We start from the raw sequence: 24414 nt of genomic DNA on the forward strand, positions 1-24414 counted from the left end.
CAGCAGTTAAATGCTCTCTCAAGTGTGCAGGAGTTGTAGGTTTATAGAAATAAAAGCAAATATTGCCACAGTTGTAAAGCAAAATAGCAATACCCTGCTGGTTTTGAGATCAAAAGCAGCTGCACTTCCTAGGTCTGTACCTCCCAAAGAGCTTCAAAACGGAGGGGCTTCCAGGAAGTAGGATGCAGCCTGCATTATGCCAGTATCAGAAGTTACAGTTGTATTAACTGTGAGAGAGACATGTTTTGTTTCGGTGTTTTTCCCCTCGTGTGTGTGTGTGTGTGTGTGTGTGTGTATATATTTTTTTTTTTTTCCGAGACGGAGTTTCGCTCTTGTTGCCCAGGCAACAGTGGCTCACCCCTGTAATCCCAGCACTTTGGGTAGCAGAAGCAGGAGGAGCCCCTGAAGCTATGAGTTTGAGACCAGCTGGGGGCAACATAGTGAGACCCCATGTCTACAAAAAATATAAAATAAAGCATAACTAAAGTCAGTGACAATATCAAGTCTTTTTTTTTTTTTTTTTTTTTTTTAGGCGGGGTTCCCCCTCTCCTCCCAGGCTGGAGTGCAGTGGCATGATCTCGGCTCACTGCAACCTCCATACCCAGGGTTCAAGCGATTTTCCTGCCTTGGCCTCCCAACTAGCTGGGACTACAGGCGCGCGCCACCACGCCCAGCTAATTTTTGTAGTTTTAGTAGAGACGGGGTTTCACTATTTTGGCCAGGATGGTCTCGCTCTCTTGACCTTGTGATCCACCTGCCTTGGCCTCCCAAAGTGCTGGGATTACAGGCCTGAGCCACCGTGCCCAGCCATATTTTTAAACAGTATCAACTAAATATGGACTTGGTGATGCAACATGCATACGTGTGCCAGGCTAAATGTAAAAGTTATTCATCATATTATTTGAAATAGCCTAAATTAGAAACAACTCAAATGTGGATCCACAGAATGGATGAATTGTGGCATATTTATTTCTGTGGATTTTTTTTTTTTTTTTTTTTTTGACAGAGTCTTGCTCTGTCACCCAGCCTGGAGTGCAATGGCACAATCTTGGCTCCTTCCTGGTTCAAGTGATTCTCTTGCCTTAGCCTCCCGAGTAGCTGGGATTACAGGCACGAGCCACCAGGCCCAGCTAATTTTTCTTTGTATTTTTAGTAGAGATGGGGTTTCACCATGTTGACCAGGCTGATCGTGAACTCCTGACCTCAAGTGATCTGCCCACCTCGGCCTCCCAAAAAGTGCTGGGATTACAGGCGTGAGCCACCGTGCCCGGCCTCTGTGGCATATTCTTCAGCAAAGATATGAACCAAATCACAGGTGGATGAAAACAACAACTTGGGTGCACCTCACAAGCATAATGCTGACTGAAAAAAGCCGGACACAAAAGAATCCTTATTGTCTGATAGTTGCTAGGCAAAGTCAACTAGAGTATTTTTTCTTGTATTCTTTGTTTTCGTATATACGTGTGTGTGTGTGTGTGTGTGTGTGTATATATATATATATTTTTTTTTTTTTTAAATAAAGAGACTTGGTCTCACTATATTGCCCAGGCTGGTCTGTAACTCCTGGCCTCAAGCCATCCTACTTCGACCTCCCAAAGTGTTGGGATTATAGGCATGAGCCACCGCCTGGCCCAACTAGAGTATTAAGTGTCAGAATAGTATTACAATTGGGAGGCATGTCATAGAAAAGACTATGTCTGAGATGCAGGGTATGGAAATGCTCTATTTTTTTTTTGTTGTTTTTTAAGACGGAGTCGCACTCTGTCACCCAGGCTGGAGTGCAGTGGCATGGTGTCGGCTCACTGCAGTCTCCACCTCCCAGGTTCAAGTGATCCCTCGACCTCAGCCTCCCCAGTAGCTAGGATTACAGGCATGTGCCACCACACCCTGCTAATTTTTTTGTATTTTTAGTGGAGACGGGGTTTCACCGTGTTGACCAGGCTGATCTAAAACTTCTGACCTCGAGGAATTCGCCTGCTTTGGCCTCCCAAAGTGCTGGGATTACAGGCATGAGCCACCGTGCCCAGCCTAAAATATTTTTTGTTTGATATATCCAACTGACATGCTATTATTCTTTTCCCAAAGGTCATTTTTTTCCAGGACACTTTCTGTTTTCATCAGAGGAACATCGAGGAGGCAAGGCTGGTGGCTAGATTACTGATGGATTCTTCTCAGGCAAGTTAGGAAAGACCTAACTTCAAAATGTTATGCTTGTAGCTATCATCAGGTAGCCTTACCTCCTTATCGTGTATTCAAGCATCTTACAGAAATGATGGTCCTACTCAGGAAATAACTCCCCAAATGAATTTCTCTAGAAACCATGCCATCTCAGGTTATACAGAGATTGCAATGGAAATGATTGTTTTATCTCAATATTGACTAATTCTTTCTGATCCTCAATCATGCTTGTTGGCTCATTGTTTTGCTGAGTGTTATGACAGATTGTAAGAAGGGGATGGAGGTGTCTAATCTGAAGGAATTTCTGCATCACTGTGGAGATACTTCAATTTTTATTAGATTTTACATAGTGCTGCAACATATTCAGTGCAGACTGCAGCTATAAATAGAGGAGGACTGAGGCCAGAAGAACCCATTGTAAAGCTGTAGTAAGACCAGTTTAGTCATGTTTCAGTGATGCTGATGAGTCCACGTGACTGGATGCAGTTGCAAGACAATATCTATATAGAGGAGAAGAGGCCTGAGGCCTGGGAGTACTGCAGGCTTCTAGTCTTCCTTAGTCCTTCATGCATTTTTCTTAGAACATCAGAGAAGATGGTACTTAGCTGAAGCCAGCATGTATTTAATGGTTTAGCACTTAGTGACCTTTGAGGATGTGGCTGTGGACTTTACCCAGGAGGAGTGGACTTTGTTGGATCAAACCCAGAGAGATCTCTACAGAGATGTGATGTTGGAGAACTACAAGAATGTCATTATACTAGGTAAAACTGGCATCATTTCTTCACTGACCCTTTTAGGAAATCAATGTTTCTTGAATGTTTGCTGTCAAATAAGGGTACTGTAATAAGCAAGTAAGCAAGACAGGCATAGACGTTAGCCAGTGGGCATTCCTGGTTTTTTTTTTTTTTTTTTTTTTTTTTTTTTTAGACACAGTCTGGCTCTAGCGCTCAGGCTGGAGTGCAGTGGCACAGTCTCTGCTCACTGCAACCTCCCCCTCCTGGGTTCAAGTGATTCTCCTGCCTCAGCCTCCCAGGTAGCTGGGATTACAGGCATCCACTACCATGGCCAGCTAATTTTTGTAGTTTTAGTGGAGACAGGGTTGCACCATGTTGGCCAGGCTGGTCTCAAACTCTGACCTCAGGTGATCCACCTGCCTCACCCTCCCAAAGTGCTAGGATTACAGGCGTGAGCCACGTGCATGGCCTGGGCATTACTTTATAGAACAAGCTTGTAAACTTTCTTAAAGCATTATGATATTTATGCACAGACCTGTTTTTTCATTTGTTGTAGCTCATCAGCTATTGTTAGTGTTAGTGTATTTTATACGTGGCCAAGACCATTCTTCCAGTGTGGCCCAGGCAAGCCAAAAGATTGGACACCCCTGGCATAGAGGATTCCCCATGAAAATAAAGATTTAAGTAAATGAGTTTATTTCATGTATGGATTAAAAACTTTAAGACTTTAAATGTGTATGTGAAGTTGGACTTGGTTTTCCAGGCTCGAGCAATTCACTTGCCTCAACTTCCCGAGTAGCTGGGACCACAGACCCATGCCACCATGCCCTGCTAATTTTTGCATTTTTAGTAGAGGTGAGGTTTCACCATGTTGGCCAGGCTGGTCTTGAACTCCAAGCCTCAAGTGATCTGCCTGCCTTGGCTTCCCAAAGTGTTGGGGTAACAGGCATGAGCCATTATGCCTGGCCAACATTTTTGCTATTTAATCGTTTTAGTGCACGTATTGGAAATGTTGTATGATTAGTTTGCTGTTTGTAAAGTTACACTTGACCATCTTCAGAATCCCTGAAGGCAAAAGTATTCGTTCCCCATTCGAGGACATGGTGTTATGTCTTGCATGGGGCTCTTCTTTTGTGCATTTTTCCCTCCAGCAGGGTCTGAATTATGCAAAACCAGTCTCATGTCTGGATTGGAACAAATGGAAGAGCTGAGGACAGGAGTGACAGGAGTCCTGCAGGGTGAGTTCATTAGCAGATATGGTATCATGAAGATCAGTGCCGGCCTGCGAGAAATGCAGTACATTGGAAATGTTACTTTGCAAACTTCTCAGGGTATGCTTTTCTTCCTGAGAAGGCTAAGGCCATTTGATTTCCTTAGATAACTTCAACTCCCCTCATCTTTACATTTCCATTGATCTTCTCAACCTTTTTTCTGTTCTCAGAAAGGTTAGTGTGCCTTATTTGAAAATTCCATCTTATGCATGTAGGTCCTTTGCCAACACCTTCTCATATTGCTTCTTGTTTCTCCCATCTTTTTGCTTACTGTCAGCCTCAGTTTTCTGCATATTATTACTTGGATAATAAGTAATACAGTTTTTTTGTTTTTGACATGGAGTCTTGCACTGTTGCCCCGGCTGGTGTGCAGTGACCCGATCTTGGCTCGCTGCAACCTCCACCTCCTGGGTTCAAGCAGTTCTCCTGCCTCAGCCTCCCAAGTAGCTAGGATTACAGGCGCCTGCCACCACGCCCAACTAATTTTTTGTATTTTTGGTAGAGATGGGATTTCACTATGTTGGCCAGGCTGTTCTCGAACTCCTGACCTTGTGATCCACCCGCCTCAGCCTCGCAAAGTGCTGGGATTACAGGTGTAGTAATACAGTTTTGACACCATATCTTTATCATTGCAAAACTTCTGACATAGCCAAACTCTTTATAGTCCATCTTTCCATTTGCTTCACTCTTTTTTTTAATCATGTTTTATGCGTGTTTGGAAAGATTTACAAATGCGCCATATACTTTTTTTAGGTAAAATATACACAATTTTACCGTTTTAGTGTTGTGCAGCTATCAGCTCTTTTTACTTTCAAAGCATTTCTTTCTTTCTTTTCTTTTCTTTTTTTTTTTTTTTGTTTTGAGACAGAATCTCTCTCTGTTGCCCAGGATAGAGTCTAGTGGCACCATCTCGGCTCACTGCAGCCTCCATCAGCTTCCTGGGTTCGAGTGGTTCTCTCGCTTCAGCCTTCTGAGTAGTTGGGACTACAGGCGTGTGCCACCACACCTGGCTAATTTTTGTGTTTTTTGGTAGAGATGGAGTTTTACCATGTTGGCCAGGCTGGTCTCAAACTCCTGACCTCAAGTGATCCGCCTGCCTCTGCCTCCCAAAGTGTTGGGATTACAGGCATGAGCCAGTGTGCTTGGCCTAGTTTTAAAACATTACCATCACACCAAAGGGAAATCATGTACCCATCAAGCAGTCACTCCCCAGTCACCCTGCAAAGACTGATTTGCTTTGTCTCTCTATGGATTTACCCTTTTTGTATATCTTATATAAATGGAATCATACAATGTAACCTTTTCTGTCTAGCTTCTTTTACTTAGCTATATATATGTGTGTGTGTGTGTATATGTATGTGTATATATGTATATGTGTATGTGTGTGTATATATATGGATATGTGTGTGTGTGTATATGTGTGTGTGTGTATATACATATATATATATATATTTTTTTTTTTTTTTTTTTTTTTTGACACAGAGTCTCACTCTGTCACCCCGGCTGGAGTTCAGTGACGTGATCTTGGCTCACTGCAACCTCTGCCTCCTGGGTTCAAGTGATTCTCGTGACTCAGTCACCTGAGTAGCTGGGATTACAGGTGCACATCACCACACCTGTCCAATTTTTGTATTTTTAGTAGAGACAGCTCTTCACCATGTTGGCCAGGCTGGTCTTGAATTCCTGGCCTCAAGTGATCCGCCTGTCTTGACCTCCCAAAGTGCTGGGATTATAGGCATGAGCCACTGCACCCAGCCCAGCACAGTTGATTCTGATAGCTTTTCTGAACTCATTAGTTATATTGTGGTAGGAAAGAGCTCTGGAGTTCTTCACTCTGCCACATTTGATTATGCTATTTCTGTTCTTTAGGCTTTTTTTTTTCTTTTTTTTTTTTTTTTTGAGACAAAGTCTTGCTCTGTAGCTTGGGCTGAAGTGCAGTGGCGGATCTCAGCTCACTGCAACCTCTGCCTCCTGGGTTCAAGTGATTCTCCTGCCTCAGCCTCCCAAGTAGTTGGGATTACAGGCACACGCCACTGCACCTGGCTAATTTTTTGTATTTTTAGTAGAGACAGTGTTTCACCATGTTGGCCAGGCTGGTCTTGAACTCCTAACCTCAGGTAATCTGCCTGTCTAGGCCTCCCAAGGTGCTAGGATTACAGGCATGAGCCACCACGCCCAGCCCCATAGGCTTTTAAACGACTTTATTCCACAATTTTTCTCCCAAGCTGCATCTTTCACTTTATTTCAGAATTGGATTTGCAACTCAAAACCAAAGGCTCCCCACTGCTGCAAGATATTTCTGCAGAAAGATCACCAAATGGAATACAATTGGTAAGATTTCCAAGGGATGAAATCTTCCACACTAGGACAAGAAGCACAATATTCATTAAAATTATATGAGGAAAATGGCATTTACCCAAAGAAAACAGAGTCTGAAGAGATTCTCTGAATATCATGAATATGGGAAGTACTCTAAACTTATTATAAACATGTTTCTTCTCAGAGATCTCACAAATAAATATCCACAAACATACAACTCAGCTATTCAGTTTTTGGTGCATAATTTATTTTACTTTATTATTATTGTTTGTTTGTTTTTTTTTTGAGATGGAGTCTCGCTCTGTCGCCCAGGCTGGAGTGCAGTGGCGCGATCTCGGCTCACTGCAAGCTCCGCCTCCCAGGTTGACGCCATTCTCCTGCCTCAGCCTCCTGAGTAGCTGGGACTACAGGTGCCCGCCACCGCGCCTGGCTAATTTTTTGTATTTTTAGTAGAGACGGGGTTTCACCGTGGTCTCGATCTCCTGACCTTGTGATCCGCCCGCCTCGGCCTCCCAAAGTGCTGGGATTACAGGCATGAGCCACCACGCCCAGCTCTACTTTATTATTATTTTTGAGACAAGGTCTTACTCTGTTGCTCAGGCTGGTGTGCAGTGGTGCAGTCTTGGCTCACTGCAACCTCTGTTTTCTGGGCTCAAATGATCCTCCAGCCTCAGCCTCCTGAATAGCTGAGACTACAGGCGTGAGCCACCATGCCTGGCTGATGGCTGATTTTATTTATTTATTTATGTATTTATTTATTTTGTAGACATGGGGTTTCACCATTTTGTCCAGGCTGGTCTCAAATTCCTGAGCTCAAAGCAATCCACTTGCTTTGGCCTCCAAAGTGCTGGGATTACAGGCATGAGCCACTGTGCCCAGCGCATAATTTAGTCTAAATATTTCTCAGATGTATTGTGGCTCATGCCTGTAATCCCAGCACTTTGGGAGGCCAAAGCAGGCAGATCACTTGAGGCCAGGATTTGGAGACCAGCCTGGCCAACATGGCAAAAATCTGTTTTTACTAAAAATACAAACATTAGCTGGGCATAGTGGCACATGCCTGTAATCCCAGCTACTTGGGAGTTTGAGACATGAGAATCCCTTGAACCGGGAGGCAGAGGTTGCTGTGAGTCGAGATCATGCCACTGCACTTCAGTCTGGGCAACAGAGTGAGAATCTTTATCAAAAAAAAGAAAAAGTAATAAAAAATAAAAAATATATATATCAGACAGATTGTCTAAGAAGCTCTGTGAACACAGAGAATATAGGCAGGCTGGTGGCCTCATTGTCCTGTTATTCAACTTAACTCAAAAATGAGGCTGGAACTCTGTACATATAATGGATATGTTAAAATGTTTAAATATATTTCCAATGCATAAATGTTGTGACTGAGGAGAAATTCTGTTACCATACTGAATGTGAGAAATTCTTTGTTCATCTTTTATATCTGAACAGGAGAGAAGCAATACTGCAGAGAAACTCTATGACTCTAACCATTGTGGAAAAGTCTTCAGTGAACACCCATTTCTTATGACTCACATGAGAACTCACATTGGCGAGAAAACTTCTGAGGATAATCAGAGTGGAAAAACCTTAAGAAAGAACTTTCCTTATAGTTTTTACAAGAAAAGTCATGCTAAGGGGAAAACGCCTAAGTATGTTAAACATGAAAAAGCCTTCAACAAGTTTTCAAATCTTACTAGGCAGAATAAAACTCACACACAAGAGAAGTTGTGTGAATGCACAGATTGTTGGAGAACTTTTCTTTATCAGTCATCCCTTAAGGTACATGGAAGATCTCACAATGGAGACAAACATTATATATGTAAGGAATGTGGGAAAGCCTTCAGTAATTCCTCACACCTTATAGGACATGGAAGAATTCACAGTGGAGAGAAGCTCTATGTCTGTAAAGAATGTGGTAAAGCTTTCATTCAATCCACAGGACTTAAATTACACATCAGAACTCACACTGGAGAAAAACCATATAAATGTAAAGAGTGTGGGAAAGCCTTCACCCATTCTTCATACCTTACTGATCATACAAGAATTCACAGTGGAAAGAAGCCCTATGTATGTATGGAATGTGGAAAAGCCTTCACTAGGTCCACAGGACTTATTTTACACATACGAATTCACACTGGAGAAAAGCCATATGAATGTAAAGAGTGTGGAAAAGTTTTTATTCATTCCTCATACCTTACAAAACATGTAAGGATTCACAGTGGAGAGAAGCCATATTTATGTAAGGAATGTGGGAAAGCTTTTACTCGTTCCTCAGGACTTGTTTTACATATGAGAACACACACTGGAGAAAAGCCCTATGAATGTAAAGAATGTGGGAAAGCCTTTAATAATTCCTCAATGCTTAGTCAACATGTAAGGATTCACACTGGAGAGAAGCCATATGAATGCAAAGAATGTGGGAAAGCTTTCGTTCAATCCTCAGGCCTTAGTACCCATTTAAGAACTCACACTGGAGAAAAGGGCTATGAATGTAAGGAATGCGGTAAAGCATTTGCTCGTTCCACAAATCTTAATATGCACATGCGAACGCACACAGGAGAAAAGCCTTATGCATGTAAAGAATGTGGGAAAGCCTTTAGGTATTCCACATGCCTTAACGTTCATATGCGAACTCACACTGGAGCAAAACCATATGATTGTAAGAAATGTGGGAAAAACTTCACTCAATCTTCAGCACTTACTAAACATCTAAGAACTAAGGCATGTGAAAAAACCTGAAGTGTTCCTCAGATCTTAGTATTTACATCTAAATTCATCTGGAAACAAAACATATGAAGGTAAAGAATATGAAGAACCTTCACTGAATTTCCATTTCTTATGTAATAGGAATGAATTTAACATGGACACAAGTCCCAGTGATATAAGGAATAGGCGAGAGTAGTAGTTCTTCACACCTTATAAAGTGTAAGAACTCACCTTTGGGAGAAAAATCTGGTTCTAAGACGTGGTAAAGGCGAGCTGTGATTGAAAGCTCCCATGTAATCCCAGCACTTTGGGAGGCCAGGCGAGGTAGGATCCACAAGGTCCAGGAGATCGAGACCACAGTGAAACCCGTCTCTACTAAAAAATACAAAAAATTAGCCGAGCGTGAGTTGTAGGCCTGTAGTCCCAGCCTCGGGAGGCTGAGGCAGGAGAATGGCGTGAACCCGGGAGGCGGGCTTGAGCCGAGATTAGCCACTGCCTCCCAGCCTGGGCGACAGAGACTCCGTCTCAAAAAAAAAAAAAGGCGATGGTAAAAGCCTGTTTCTTCCCACTGTGTTTCTTTTTCTTTTTTTTTTTTCTTTTCTTTTTTGACAGAGTCTCTCTGTCCCGCAGGCTAGAATGCAGTGGTCACGTTTCTCGCCCCACTGCAGCCTCTGCCTGCTGGGTTCATTCTCCTGCCTCAACCTCCAGTGAACTGAGCATGTGCCACCATGCCCGGTTAATTTTTTGTATTTTTAGTAGAGGCGAGGGTTTTTACCATGTTAGCCAGAATGGTCTCCATCTCCTGACCTCATGATCTGCCTGCGCCAGCCCTACAAAAGGCTCTTTAGGCATGAGCCATCACATATGTGTTTATTTTTCATACCAAAAATTACCATAAAAGCCAATTGAAGGTAAGAATGAGACATAGCCTTAAGAGCTGCAGCCTTCATAGCACTTCATAATGCGACACTGGAGAAAAGCCTCTGTATGTAAGGAATGTGATAAAACATTTACTTAGGACTTAGTATCCACATGAGAATTCATAGTGGTATAAAACCCTACAGATGTAAAGGCTGTAAGATCTTCACTTATATCTCTTAATAACTCAACATTAAAGAACTCACAATGGGCGGTAGCGGTGGGCTCAAACCTGTAATCCCAGCACTTTGGGAGGCCGAGATCGTGAGATCAGTCAGGAGATCAAGAGACCATCCTAGCTAACGGTGAAACCCGTCTCTACTAAATACAAAAATGGCGGTGAGGTGGCAGCCTGTAGTCCCAGCTACTGAGGGAGAATGAGGCGGGAGAATGGCGTGAACCCGGGAGGCCCGGGCTTGCAGTGAGCCAGAGATCCGGCCACTGCACTCCAGCCTAGGCGACAGCCGAGACTCCGTCTCAAAAAAAAAAAAAAAGAAGAACTCACAATGGGCGAAAGATAGCCTATATATAGAAATCTAGGACAGCGCTAGAAATTTCGGCAGTTTCATGTAAGAAACCTCATCAATTTAGGCATGTTAAATTTGCTTCCATTGTTACTAAGTGAGTCAACTTGCATTAGAGAAACCCTATGAGGTAAGATGTGGAAATCTTTACTTTGCCGCCTCATCGTCAGTATATGGTAATCTCAAGAGATAGAGAGCATTATGAATGCTAGAAATATGGGAATGCCTTCATATATGTATATATACACACACACACACACACATGCACAGACATGTACATACACATATGTATTATTTCATCCTTTAATATAAATGATAATTCATACTGGAAAATATTGATAATACAGAATAGGAAATGTTGCATCCATTTTACAAGTCTTACTATACATGTGAAAACCACTCTCTTGAAGAAGCTATATAAATGTGGCCATATGGGAATATGCTGGGTGGCTCGTGCTATAATCCCAGCACTTTAGGAGAATCGAGGTGGGCCGAATCACTTGAGGTCAGGAGTTTGAGACCCAGCCTTGCCAACATGGATTGGCCTTGTCTCTACTAAAAATACAAAAATTAGTAAACATGGTGCCCCGTAATCCGCTGTGGGAGGCTGAGGCAGGAGAATTAGTGAACCAGAATGGGCTACGGATGTGACATACCTTCACTGCACTGCAGCCTGGGTGACAAACCAAACTCCAATCTCAAAAAAAAGAAAAAATGTATTTACTAGCAGTACACATATCCCTTAAAGTGCCTCTGAAAATACTCACTGGAAGAATAAACTATGATCTGAGGAGTTATGGGAGAAGCTTTCGGTACTGTTACTGTACACAAGATCATACTAAGAGGAGAAGTGAAATAAATGACATGAAAATGAGATTGCTTTCTATATGTCTTACTGTCCATGGTGACTTGTCATGGACAGTAGAATTTCTGTCAGTTGAAAAGTTTGTTTTTAAAATTCCCCCTAAGTAGAATTTTTTCTATATCGTAGTAAGAAGAGCATGTGGGAGGAGTGAGAACTGGAACAATGGACTGTGCAGTGGATGTTAGGATGTTATATTTAATCCCCATGGTGACCAGGCCATGCCTCTAATTCCAGCACTTTGGGAGGCTAAGGTGGGCGGATCACAAGGTCAAGAGATCGAGACCAGCCTGGCCAACATGGTGAAACCCCATTCCCACCAAAAATACAAAAATCAGCTGGGTGTGGTGATGCGTGCCTGTAGTCCCAGCTACTCGAGATGCTGAGGCAGGAGGATCGCTTGAACTCGGGAGGTGGAGGTTGCAGTGAGCCAAGATGACACCATTGGACTCCAGGCTGGGCAACAGAGTGGTACTCCATCTCAAAAAAAGAAAACAAAAAAATCGCCATGGAAACTACAGAGAAAATACCAATGGAATATATACAAAATGAGAAGAAAAAAAGATGTCACTACAAAAAACAAAGTAACAAGAAAGGCAGTAATGTAGGAAATCAGGGACCAAAAAGCTGTAAGACATCCAGAAAAAGAGTAACAAAGTGGCAAAATAAGTCTTTTTTATTGTGTGGTTTTTTTTTTTTTTTTTTTTTTTTTTTTTTTTTGAGACGGAGTCTCGCTCCGTCGCCAGGGCTGGAGTACAGTGGCCGGATCTCAGCTCACTGCAAGCTCCGCCTCCCGGGTTTACGCCATTCTCCTGCCTCAGCCTCCCGAGTAGCTGGGACTACAGGCGCCCGTCACCTCGCCGGGCTAGTTTTTTGTATTTTTTTAGTAGAGACGGGGTTTCACTGTGTTAGCCAGGGTGGTCTCGATCTCCTGACCTTGTGATCCGCCCGTCCCGGCCTCCCAAAGTGCTGGGATTACAGGCTTGAGCCACCGCGCCCAGCCTTTTATTGTTAATTATATGAAAGATAAATGGGATAACGTCTCCAATCTAATGGCATACTTTGGCAAAATGGATTAAAATACACAATCCAACTGTATGTTAGATGAAGTCTGGCTCTGTCGCCCAGGCTGGAGTGCAGTGGCGCGATCTCGGCTCACTGCAAGCTCCGCCTCCCGGGTTCACGCCATTTCCTGGTTCAGGCTCCCCAGTAGCTGGGACCACAGGCGCCCACCACCACACCCGGCTTTTTTGTGTGTTTTTTACTAGAGACAGGGTTTCACCATGTTAGCCAGGATGGTCTTGATCTCCTGACCTCCTGATTCGCCCGCCTCGGCCTCCCAAAGTGCTGGGATTGCAGGCATGAGCCACCATGCCCAACCTTTTGGGAGGCCCAGTCCTGCGGCTGTATGCGCCCAGGCTGGAGTGCGGTGGCGCCGGTCGGCTCACTGCAAGCTCCGCCTCGGGTTCACGCCATTCTCCCACGCCTCTCAGCCTCCGAGTAGCTGGGACTGCAAGCCAGCCTCCTGGCCAGCTAGTAGTTTTGTATTTTTTAGTAGAGGCGGGGTTTCACCATGTTAGCCAGGATGGTCTCAGTCATTTTCGTGATCCACCGCCTCGGCCTCCCAAAGTGCTGGGATTACAGGCTTGAGTACAGCCCGGCCATTTTTTTTTTTTTTTAAGATGAAGTCTGTCTGTGGCCCAAGGGCAGGAGTGCAATGGCAGTCTGGCTCACTGCAACCTCCACCTCCTGGGTTCCAGCAATTCTCCCTGCCTCAGCTTCCTGAGTAGTTGAGATTACAGGCACCCACCACCAGGCCCAGCGAATTTTTGTAGTATTAGTAGAGACAGGGTTTTACCATGTTGACCAGGCTGGTCTCAAACTCCTGACCTCAGGTGATCCGCCCACCTCGGCCCCCCAAAGTGCTGGGATTACAGACGTGAGCCGCCACACCCGGCCGTCCTTCACTTTAGATCTAAAGACAAAAAAGTTTGAAAGTTAAATAATGGAAAAAGATAATTCCATGTAAATAGTAACCTAAAGAGAATTTTGCTGGGTATACTAATATCAAACAAGGTAAATTTGAAGTCAAAAACTGATAGAAGAGACAGTGAATGACAGTATATATTGATAGAAGGTAAAATTCATCAAGAAGATAAAAAATTGTATGTATCAAATATCAGAGTCTAAAATACATGAAGTAAATATTGGCAAGAGTCAAGGGAAAAATAAGACAATTCTGCATAACAAGGTGCAGAGACCTCAATATACCACTTTCAATTTAATGGTGGGACAGCCACCCATAATATCAAGAAGGAAACAGGACAAGTGTACTATATACCAGTTGGCTCTAACAGGCACAACCCACTTAACAAAGCAGAAGAGAACACATTTTTTTCTCAAGCCTATGTGGAATAGTTTTCAGGAGAAACCATATGTTAGGCCACAAAACAAAATCTTAATGCAATGTAAAGACTGAAATACAAAGTACCATTTCAAGTCACATAGAGATGAAAAACAAGGGAGGAAATGAAAAACAGGAAAACTGGAAAATTCACAAATACTTTTACTGTAAGCAACACACTCCTGATCTACCAATGGGTGAAGGAAAAATTCACAAGGAAATTAGAAAACATCTTGAGAAAAATGAAAACAAAGACATGGCATACCAAAATTTATGAGATGTTGCTGTGGTCTAAATTTTGTCTCCTTGGCCAGGCACGGTGGCTAAGCCTGTAATCCCAGCACTTTGGGGCCAGGGTGGGTGGATCACAAGCTCAGGAGATCGAGATATCCTGATTGCTTTATGGTGAAACCCTGTCTCTACTAAAAAAAAAAAAAATACAAAAAATTAGCTGGGCATGGTGGCAGACACCTGTAGTCCCAGCTACTCTGGAGGTTGAGGCAGGAAAATGGTGTGAACATGGGAGGCAGAGCTTGCAGTGAGCCAAGATTGTGCCACTGAACTCCAGCCTAGGGGACAGAGTGGGACTCCGTCTCAAAATAAGTAAATAAATTTTGTCTCCTCAACTTGCATATGTTGACATCTTAACTCCCAAAGTGATTGTATTAGGAGCTGGGAACTTTGGGACATGATGAAGTCATGAGGGTCTGCAGAACGGGATTACCCCCCTCATGGAAGACACCCCAAAGATATTTCATGCCACTTTTGTATTTGGTTTCTTCAAGAAGATGGCTGTCTGTGAACCAGGAAAAGCGTCCTCACCTGACACTGAATCTGACTGTACCTTGATCTTTGACCTAATCTCCAGAACTGGGAGAAATAAATTTATGTTGTTTATTAACCACCAGTCTCTGGTATTTTATTATAGCAGCCTGAATGGACAGATACAGTGAAAGCAGTGAAAAGAGGGAAATTCATAGCAGTAGCTACTCAAATTCAAAAAGAAGAAAGATCTCAAAGATTAAGTCAAGGAATGTTTCACAGAATTCAGTTTAAAAAGAAAAGTGCTGGAAAGGATGTAAATTAAATAATGTATGAGATAAGCAAAAAGTTTCAATATCCAGCTACAAGGCATTCTAGAATGAGAGAATAGAAAAAACAAATGGGAAATTACTGAAAGAAGCAATAATAATTTTTTTGGGTGGGGGACGGAGTCTCAATTTGTTGCCTGGAATGCAGTGGCACAATCTCCACTCACTGCAACCTCCACCTCCCAGGTTCAAGTGGTTCCCCTGCCTCAGCCTCCCAAGTAGCTGGGATCACAGGCATGCACCACCACACCCGGCTAATTTTTGTATTTTTTTTTTTTTGTAGAGATGAGGTTTCATCATGTTGGCCAGGCTCAACTCCTGATTTCAGGTGATCCACCCACCTCGGCCTCCCAAATTGCTGGGATTACAGACGTGAGCCACCATGCCCGCCCTTGAAATACTGTTTCTAAAAGGTATATGGAAGAACAATAGACAAAGATAATCAAGACCCAGCTGATAAAAAAGGTGGAAGAACTTGCCCTAATGAATATCAAGATTAAAACTATAGTAATTAAGATACCGTTGCATTGTACACAGACAACTAGACTGTTGGTACACAATAGCCTGGAAATAGTCATGTGTTTTAGTCTGTTCTTGAATTGCTGTAAAGAAATACCTGGCTGGTCATGGTGACTCATGCATGTAATCCCAGCACTTTGGGAGGTGATCCACCCGCCTCGGCCTCCAAAGTGCTGGGATTACAGGCATGAGCCACTGCACCCCACGAGATCACATTTTACAGTAACGTTACGTGCATCCATATAAGAGACCACCTGAGCAGGCTTAGTGTGAGCAAGGCTGTTTATTCACTTGCGTGCAAGTGGGCTGAGTCCAAGAAAGGGGTCCGTGAAGGGTGATTATCATTGGTTCTTATAGGTTTGGGGTAGGCGGTGGAGTTAGGGGCAATTTTTTTTGTGGGCAGGGGTGGAGGTTATGAAGTACATTCTCAAGGGTAGGGAGGATGTTACAAAGTACATTCACAAGGGCAGGGAAGGTGTTACAAAGTACATTCTCAAGGGTGGGGAGGTTGTTACAAAGTACATTCACAAGGGCAGGGAGAGTGTATTGTCACAAAGCCTGGGAGGAATGTTACAAAATACATTCACAAGAGCAGGGCGGGTGTTGCAAAGCACATCCACAAGGGTGGGGAGGAATGTTACAAGGCATATTCACAAGGACAGGGAATATCACAAAGTACATTATCTCAAGGTTGGGGAATGTCACCATGGTTTGACCATGGTGCAGCCAGCTCAGAGGACCTTACCTTCCTGTTTTAGGGAAAGTCCTTACCTTCCCTAAAGGACTTTACTTTCTTCAAGGAAGAACTAATGGTCTTTTAAAAACATTATTATTATTTTCTTAATAAGAAATAAAACGAGAAAGAATAGTGAAAACTTGGGGTGAAAATTTTGGGGGCGGTATGGAGGGCTGATGGGCGATGTTCCTCAGGGCTACTTCGAGCGGGATTAGGGGTGGTGTGGGAACCTACAGTGGGAGAGATTAGACTGAAGTAAGATTTTGGGGTTGTTCGGCCGGGCATGGTGGCTCAAGGCTGTAATCCCAGCACTTTGGGAGGCCGAGACGGGCAGATCACGAGGTCAGGAGATCGAGACCATCCTGGTTAATACGGTGAAACCCCGTCTCTACTAAAAAATACAAAAAACTAGCCGGGCGAGGTGGCGGGCGCCTGTAGTCCCAGCTACTCGGGAGGCTGAGGCAGGAGAATGGCGTAAACCCGGGAGGCAGAGCTTGCAGTGAGCTGAGATCCAGCCACTGCACTCCAGCCTGGGCGACAGAGCAAGACTCCGTCTCAAAAAAAAAAAAAGAGATTTTGGGGTTGTTAAAAGCAGCATTTGTTGTATAGAGTGATTTGTGATAGCCTGGATGCAGTTTTGTAGGAATTGAGAGAATAATCGGAAGACCCAAGGCCTGAATAAGAGAAGGAGGAAGACAGGTATTAAAGGACTAACAATTGGAATAAGCCAGGATACCCAGTTAGAGAGTGGCCAGGAGGGTCCAGAGTAATTAGTTGCCTGACTAGCAAGTTTTTGAGCTCTGTGTTTGAGTGTTTTGATGTTATCATATACTAGGCCAGATTGATTGAAGTAAAAACAACACTCTTCATTAAGAAATATACAGAGTCCTCCTTTTTCAGCAGTGAGTAAATCAAGGCCTTGGCGGTTCTGGAGGACACCTGCAACTAAAGTGTCAACCTGGGCTTGGAGGACAGATAAAGTTTGTGATATATCTGTAATGCTAGCAGAGAAGCCATTAGAGAGGCTGCAGAATGTTGTGACAGAGGTTGAGACGCCTGCTATTCCAGTTCCAAGTGCAATAGTGGAGGCAGAAAGTCCTAGACCCACAAGTGAAGGGATTAGTGGGATAACTCTTTTTTGTCGTGTTGGTGTCATGAGGGGGACAGGCAGTTGTTCGTTCCCATCTGCAAACTGGATTTTGGGGGTAAGGAAGACTAGAGCACATGTGCCTGTCCAGTTGGCAGGTAGGCACATGTAGGTGAAAGAAGCACAGAAAAGAGACCTTGTATCAGGCATAACTGGAAATGTAAAGTGAAAAGGTGAGAGGGTGTACTGAAAGAGGAGTCCTGCACCCAAAATCCTAGAGCTCCAGCAAGGGCAGCAGCTGTTAGAGGTTGTAATGGGAATGGATGGTGCAGCTGCGTAGAGGGAGACGTTCGGTTCTCATGGTGTATAAGAAAGCGTGTAGTATCTATGAGTAGCCTTTCACTACTATTCATGGGGCTGGGTATAAGCAAGCAAGAGGAGGGGCCAGGAGGAGAGTCAGATGAGCAGGGGGAGGGTAGCCAAGGATGGAGTGAGATGCAGGGTACGTGTCTTCCTAAACAATAGTGACTGCCAATGTTTTTTAGTTTGTCAATAATGATAGAGGGCTTATCAGTAATGTGATGTTGGAATGCTCCCATCTGTTTGGTAATGTGTGTGGCTTGGTTCTGGAGACAAAGAGGAAAGGAATATTTGGAGGGTGGAAGGTTTCCTAAAGGGATTCCAGTAGGCTGTTGTCTGGAGAAGCATAAAGGAGCCGCAACAGGGATAGTTGTTTGTGTGGTTAGGGGTCCAAATATGGGGGAGGGGGGAGGAATTGACATAAGGAGAAAGGTGCCGTAAGTTGATGCAGAGAAGTGTGGCAGCTTTTTGGTGCGAAATCTCTGGGGAGTTCTCACCAAATCTGTCTAGAAAGTAAAGAAGTTCCTCAGGCGGGTAAAGATGAGGGCTATTAAAGGAGGTTTGGGCCGGGCGCGGTGGCTCAAGCCTGTAATCCCAGCACTTTGGGAGGCCGAGACGGGCGGATCACGAGGTCAGGAGATCGAGACCATCCTGGCTAACACGGTGAAACCCCATCTCTACTAAAAAATACAAAAAATTAGCCAGGCGAGGTGGCGGGCGCCTGTAGTCCCAGCTACTCGGGAGGCTGAGGCGGGAGAATGGCGTGAACCCAGGAGGTGGAGCTTGCAGTGAGCTGAGATCCGGCCACTGCACTCCAGCCTGGGCGACAGAGCGAGACTCCGTCTCAAAAAAAAAAAAAAAAAAAGGAGGTTTGGAGGTGCAGGGAGAGAGGAGAGGTAGCTCAGTCAGCCTGTAGAGTGGGGACAGCTGTGTAAGAGCAGGAAGAAAAGGAAACGCATAGGTAACAATTCTTTGCTAGAGAAGGATTGGAGGCAGTGAGGAGAGAGTGGGTGAGATTGATACCATGCTGGAGGTAACTAGGGAGACGTAGAGAGTGACTGGAGAATGGAGGCAAGGATAAGAGTGAGTAGAAAAGTTAAAAAAAAAAAAAAAGGGCTTCATCAGGATAGAAGAATTGGAGTGCATCTTGCCACCGAAGATCTTCTATTCACTCCAAGATAGAGTTAAGGGTGGCGATTTGAGGTAAAACCAGGAGATACCAGTTATGATGATTTGGAGGAAAAGTGTAAACTGGCAGCAAACAAGGGCAGGGCATTTACGAGTACTTGAGAATGGTGAATACGTGTATGATTAGACAGAAGACAGTAGGGATGACAAGTTTTTGGGGCACAGTCCAAGTAGTGGGGGTGACTTTGTAAAGCCCTGTTGCAAAAGGTAGGGTAAGGAGGAATAGACCTAATAGAATGAAGGGATGTATTAGGCTCATAAGGGTTATTACTGTTCTACTGCTAGTAAGTTTAAGGGAAGTAGGGGAGAGTACTTGCGACTTGTAGGAGGAAGAGGAGAGATCAGGCTGGCTGTCTGGCAGACACAGATTTATTCTGGAATGGTGAACCCAATAGGGAGGGTCCTGCAGGTGGACAGGAGTTGGGGTACTATAGATGACTAAGCAGGGTCCAGTCCATCAGGGTTATAGAGTTTGAGGGGTCAGATTCTTAATAAGAACTGATCATCCAGCTAGAGTGTTGTCATATGGCTGGGAATCTGGAGTAGGCAAGCGAAGATTAGCAGCCTGGCGAATTTCCTGTCTAGCCTGCTGGAAGATTGGAAGATAGTCACCTAGAGGGCGGGTGTCTGGCATGAGGCAGCGGCCCAAAAAGAAGGTACGTCCATATAGTCAAATGGACTATACCCTATAGCTTCTCGAGGACAGGCTCTAATTCTAAGGAGGGCAAAAGGTAAAAGTACTGTCCAGTCTTTTTTAAGTTGAAGGCTGAGCTTGATGAGGTATGTTTTTTTTTTGTTTGTTTGTTTTTCTGAGACGGAGTCTGGCTCTGTGTCCAGACTGGAGTGCAGTGGCGTGATCTTGGCTCACTGCAAGCTCCGCCTCCCGGGTTCACGCCATTCTCCTGCCTTAGCCTCCCGAGCAGCTGGAACTACCCGCGCCGGCCACCGTGCCCAGCTAATTTTTTGTATTTTTTAGTAGAGACGGGGTTTCACCAGGTTAGCCAGGATGGTCTCCATCTCCTGACCTCGTGATCCGCCCGCCTTGGCCTCCCAAAGTACTGGGATTACAGGCGTGAGCCACCGCGCCCGGCCTGTGAGGTATGTTTTTAAAAGACCATTAGTTCTTTCTACCTTTCCCGAAGATTGAGGATAGTAGGTGCATGAAGGTTCCACTGGATGCCAAGGGCCTGGGAGACTGCTTGAGTAACCTGACTAATGAAGGCCAGTCCATTATTGGACTGTATAGAGGTGGGAAGGCCAAACGGAGGAATTACGTCTGACAGAACGGAAGAAATGACAGTGGTGGCCTTCTCAGATCTTGTGGGAAAGGCCTCTATGCATCCAGTGAATGTATCTACCCAGATCAAAAGGTGTCTTAGTGTTTTGACTCCGGGCATATGGGTAAAGTCAATCTGACAGTCTTGGGTGGGGCAAATCCTTGAACTTGATGTGTAGGAAAGGGAAGGGGCCTGAGCTATCCCAGAGGGGTGGTAGAGTTAGTGGACTGGTAGTGGAACAGGTGATGAGAGTTCAAGTTTATCTGAGGCTGCCCAGGGGCCTTCCTAGAGAGGCTTGACCTGCTCTGCTCCTGTCAGGTAGGTCTGTGAGACCGCTCGGGCTGTCGGTCCTCGCGAAGGTCGGGGTCGATAATTGCAGCGCTCTCCCACGGTGCTCCCTTCAAAAGCCTCCAAAAAGACCATTGTGCGTTTTTTCTGTGAGGAAGAGAATTTCCTCTGCTTGAGCCACGTTAACTCGTGCGCCAGCATCGTCCCGCCTTACAGACCCTACCATTCCCACACATTCCGGTGAGCATTGGGTGAGGGATGGTTCAAAGGGGCATCTTGTTATGCGAACGAATGTTTCACCTGACAATGTTTCTTTGTTTATGCGTCATAAACGTACTTTTTACACCTTACATTCTGTTATAAAGACACTTTAATAGGTGTCTAGGGAGTGCATATTTCTCTACGGAAATATAAAATTACATAGACCACAAACAGGTCTTTCTACTGAAGGAAAATAAGAATGCTAAGCTATTTTGATCTGCAACTTCGTAAGCCTGGACCTCCCCACAGACTTTAAAAACAGGGGCCGGCCAGGCGCCGTGGCTCACGCCTGTAATCCCAGCACTTAGGGAGACCGAAGCGGGGAAATCACCTGAGGTCAGGAGTTTGAGACAAGCCTGGCCAACATGGCAAAACCTCGTCGCTACTAAAAATACAGAAAAATTAGCTGGACGTGGTGGCACACGTCTGTAACACCAGTTACTCAGGAGGCTGAGGCAGGAGAATCGCTTGAACCGAGGAGGAGAAAGTTACAGTGAGCCAAGATCGTGCCACTGCACTCCAGCCTGGGCGACAGAGCGAGACTCTGTCTCAAAAAAACAAAACAAACAAAAACACAACACACACAAAACCCCAAGCAAACAAACAAACCAGCGGCCCACCTGGGGATAGGAGACCAACCCAGGCAACAATAGCGAGACCCCGTCCTTACAAAAATAAAAATAAAAATAAAAACCAGCCAGACGTGGTGGTGTATGCCAGCTGCTCCGAAGGCTGAGGCAGGAGGATCACTTGAGAAGGAGAGTTCGCGACTAAAGTGAGCTATGATCGCACCATTGTACTCCAGCCTGGGCTACAGAGCAAGACCTTGCCTCTTAAACAAAAAGACAAAAACGGGCACCCAGGAGGAAAAGATGGAGGCTTTGTTGCACTAGTATTAAGAATCAAATTTACCATTCGCCCTCTCCCTAGAAAACTAAAATACCTTTTATGGCGAACTATTTGAGAGTTAAGTTGAAAATTGCAGGAAATTGATACTTGACTTTCAAGTAGTTGGTAACGCATTTTCTAAAGATAAAGGATACTGGTCTACTAAAACCACAATATTTGTATTTCAACCAAGAAAATTAAAAAAAAAAAAAGTCATTTAGGCCGGGCACAGTGGCTCTCATCTGTAATCCCAGCACTTTGGAAGGCCGAAGCGGGCGGCTCACTTGAAGCCAGGAGTTTGAGACCAGCCTGGCCAACATGGCAAAACGTCATCTCTACTATAAAATAAATAAATAAATAAAGCTGGCACCTGTAATCCTACCAGCTGAGACAGGAGAATCACATGAACTCGGGAGGTGGAGCTTGCAGTGAGCTGAGATTGCGCCTCTGTATTCCAGCCTGGGCGGCAGAAGGAGACTGTGTCTCAAAAAAAAAAAAAAAAAAAAAACAACGGCCGGGCACGGTGGCTCAAGCCTGTAATCCCAGCACTTTGGGAGGCCGAGACAGGTGGATCACGAGGTCAGGAGATCGAGACCATCCTGGCTAACACGGTGAAACCCCGTCTCTACTAAAAATACAAAAAATTAGCCGGGTGCAGTGGCGGGCGCCTGTAGTCCCAGCTACACGGGAGGCTGAGGCAGGAGAATGGTGTGAACACGGGAGGCAGAGCTTGCAGTGAGCCGAGATTGCGCCACTGCACTCCAGCCTGGGCGACAGAGTGAGACTCCGTCTCAGGAAAAAAAAAAAAAGTCATCAGTATCTACTTTGTAAAAAAACAAAATTCTCCACATGGTTCCAAAATAGGCCCTTGGGAGCTAAGATCTATTTAAAGTTTATGGCTTTTAGTATCTTTGAACCTAGACCAGTTACTATTGTTTCTCTGTCACATCAAGTTTTTGAAGAGTCACATATTATTTCAGAAAGACATACATTTTAAATCTTTCTGATTGTAGTCTTATGGTGTATTTAAATGTTTATTTTATTTTTTGTATTTCTTACAAAGTGATGAATGCTCATGGTTCATTAAAGCATAATGAAAAAAAAAAAAAAATCCAACCAAGGGCTGCTCTTAGGGAACTTGTAAACTAGTGGAGTGGCAGACGTCTAACCAAGCAAATAAATGTTTCATTACAATTTTATTTATTTATTTATTTTATTGAGACAGGGTCTCCCTCTGTCACCCAGGCTGGAGTGCCGTGGTGCCATCTCTGCTTACTGCAACCTCCGTCTCCCAGATTCAGGCGAGTCTCATGTCTCAGCCTCCCAAGTAGCTGGGATGACAAGGTGTGTGCCACCATGCCTGGCTAATTTTTGTATTTTTCGTAGAGATGGGGGTTTCACCATGTTGGTCAGGTTTGTCTTGAACTCCTGACCTCAGGTGATCTGCCTGCCTCAGCCTCCCAAACTGCTGGGATTAGAGGCGTGAGCCACTGTGCCTGACTTATTATTACAAATTGATGAGAGTTTTGGAAGTAGAGGACAGTATTGTTTTCTATGTGTATATATGGGAGTAGACGAATGTAAGAAAAGTGAGTTCTATTTAAGGTGAGACCAAAAAGATGGTGTCTAAATTAGCCATATTGAAAGGAAAGGGAGTAGGAGGTAAGGAAAGCATCATATAAATTGGCTGATTACATATCTACAGTGAGAGGTGAGTACATCAAGGGTTTTTCTTAGGTTTGATAGAATTTTCTTTGGGGGTTAAAATGAGGGATGAATCTAATCTTCAACATTATAACTACAGAAAAAATAAGTGATATCTAATCGAATGATGTAAACCAAGAGAAAATAGAAGAAACCATGAATATGCTTTATTTTCATGAGTAGGAAATTAATTGAAAGAATCAGAATCAGTGGCTGACTGAGCACTTGAAAATAAGTTCTTTTTTTTGTTTGTTTGTTTTGTTTGTTTGTTTGTTTTTTGAGACGGAGTCTCGCTCTGCCGCCCAGGCTGGAGTGCAGTGGCCGGATCTCAGCTCACTGCAAGCTCCGCCTCCCGGGTTCACGCCATTCTCCTGCCTCAGCCTCCCAAGTAACTGGGACTACAGGCGCCTGCCACCTCGCCCAGCTAGTTTTTTGTATTTTTCTTTTTTTTTTTTTTTTTGAGATGGAGTCTCGCTCTGCCGCCCAGGCTGGAGTGCAGTGGCGCGATCTCAGCTCACTGCAAGCTCCGCCTCCCGGGTTCACGCCATTCTCCTGGCTCAGCCTCCCGAGTACTTGGGACTACAGGCGCTCGCCACCTCGCCCGGCTAGTTTTTCGTACTTTTTAGTAGAGACGGGGTTTCACCGTGTTAGCCAGGATGGTCTCGATCTCCTGACCTCGTGATCCGCCCGTCTCGGCCTCCCAAAGTGCTGGGATTACAGGCTTGAGCCACCGCGCCCGGCCAATTTTTGTATTTTTCTAGTAGAGACGCGGTCTCACCATGTTAGCCAGGATGGTCTCGATCTCCTGACCTCGTGATCCACCCGTTTCAGCCTCCCAAAGTGCTGGGATTACAGGCTTGAGCCACTGCGCCCGGCCGAAAATAAATTCTATGTGAAAATTCACTTAATGGCCGGGCGCGGTGGCTCAAGCCTGTAATCCCAGCACTTTGGGAGGCCGAGATGGGCGGATCACGAGGTCAGGAGATCGAGACCATCCTGGCTAACACGGTGAAACCCCGTCTCTACTAAGAAATACAAAAAATAGCCGGGCGAGGTGGCGGGCGCCTGTAGTCCCAGCTACTCGGGAGGCTGA

The 24414-nt window shown here is 44.6% G+C and overlaps 1 protein-coding gene across 14 annotated transcripts in view; it reads left to right on the top strand.

The window, feature by feature from the left end:
* Positions 1–9327, top strand: part of ZNF846 (zinc finger protein 846) — a 52258-nt gene extending 42931 nt beyond the window's left edge. For 7 of the 14 annotated variants that reach the window (XM_009193436.4, XM_009193437.4, XM_009193438.4 and 4 more), the window contains 5 exons: positions 2086–2175; positions 2813–2939; positions 4064–4150; positions 6432–6514; positions 7958–9247. In XM_009193436.4, the coding sequence (XP_009191700.2) occupies positions 2161–2175; positions 2813–2939; positions 4064–4150; positions 6432–6514; positions 7958–9247 (1602 nt within the window). In that variant the 5' untranslated portion in view covers positions 2086–2160. Of the gene's footprint in view, positions 1–2085; positions 2176–2812; positions 2940–4063; positions 4151–6431; positions 6515–7957 lie in introns of all 14 variants that reach the window. The other 7 variants (XM_009193443.4, XM_003914845.5, XM_009193441.3 and 4 more) reach the window with 7 other exon arrangements.
* The last annotated feature ends 15087 nt before the right edge of the window (positions 9328–24414 follow it).

This window comes from Papio anubis, chromosome 20 (assembly GCF_008728515.1).
Source record: "Papio anubis isolate 15944 chromosome 20, Panubis1.0, whole genome shotgun sequence".
NCBI classification, from domain to species: Eukaryota; Metazoa; Chordata; class Mammalia; order Primates; family Cercopithecidae; genus Papio; species Papio anubis.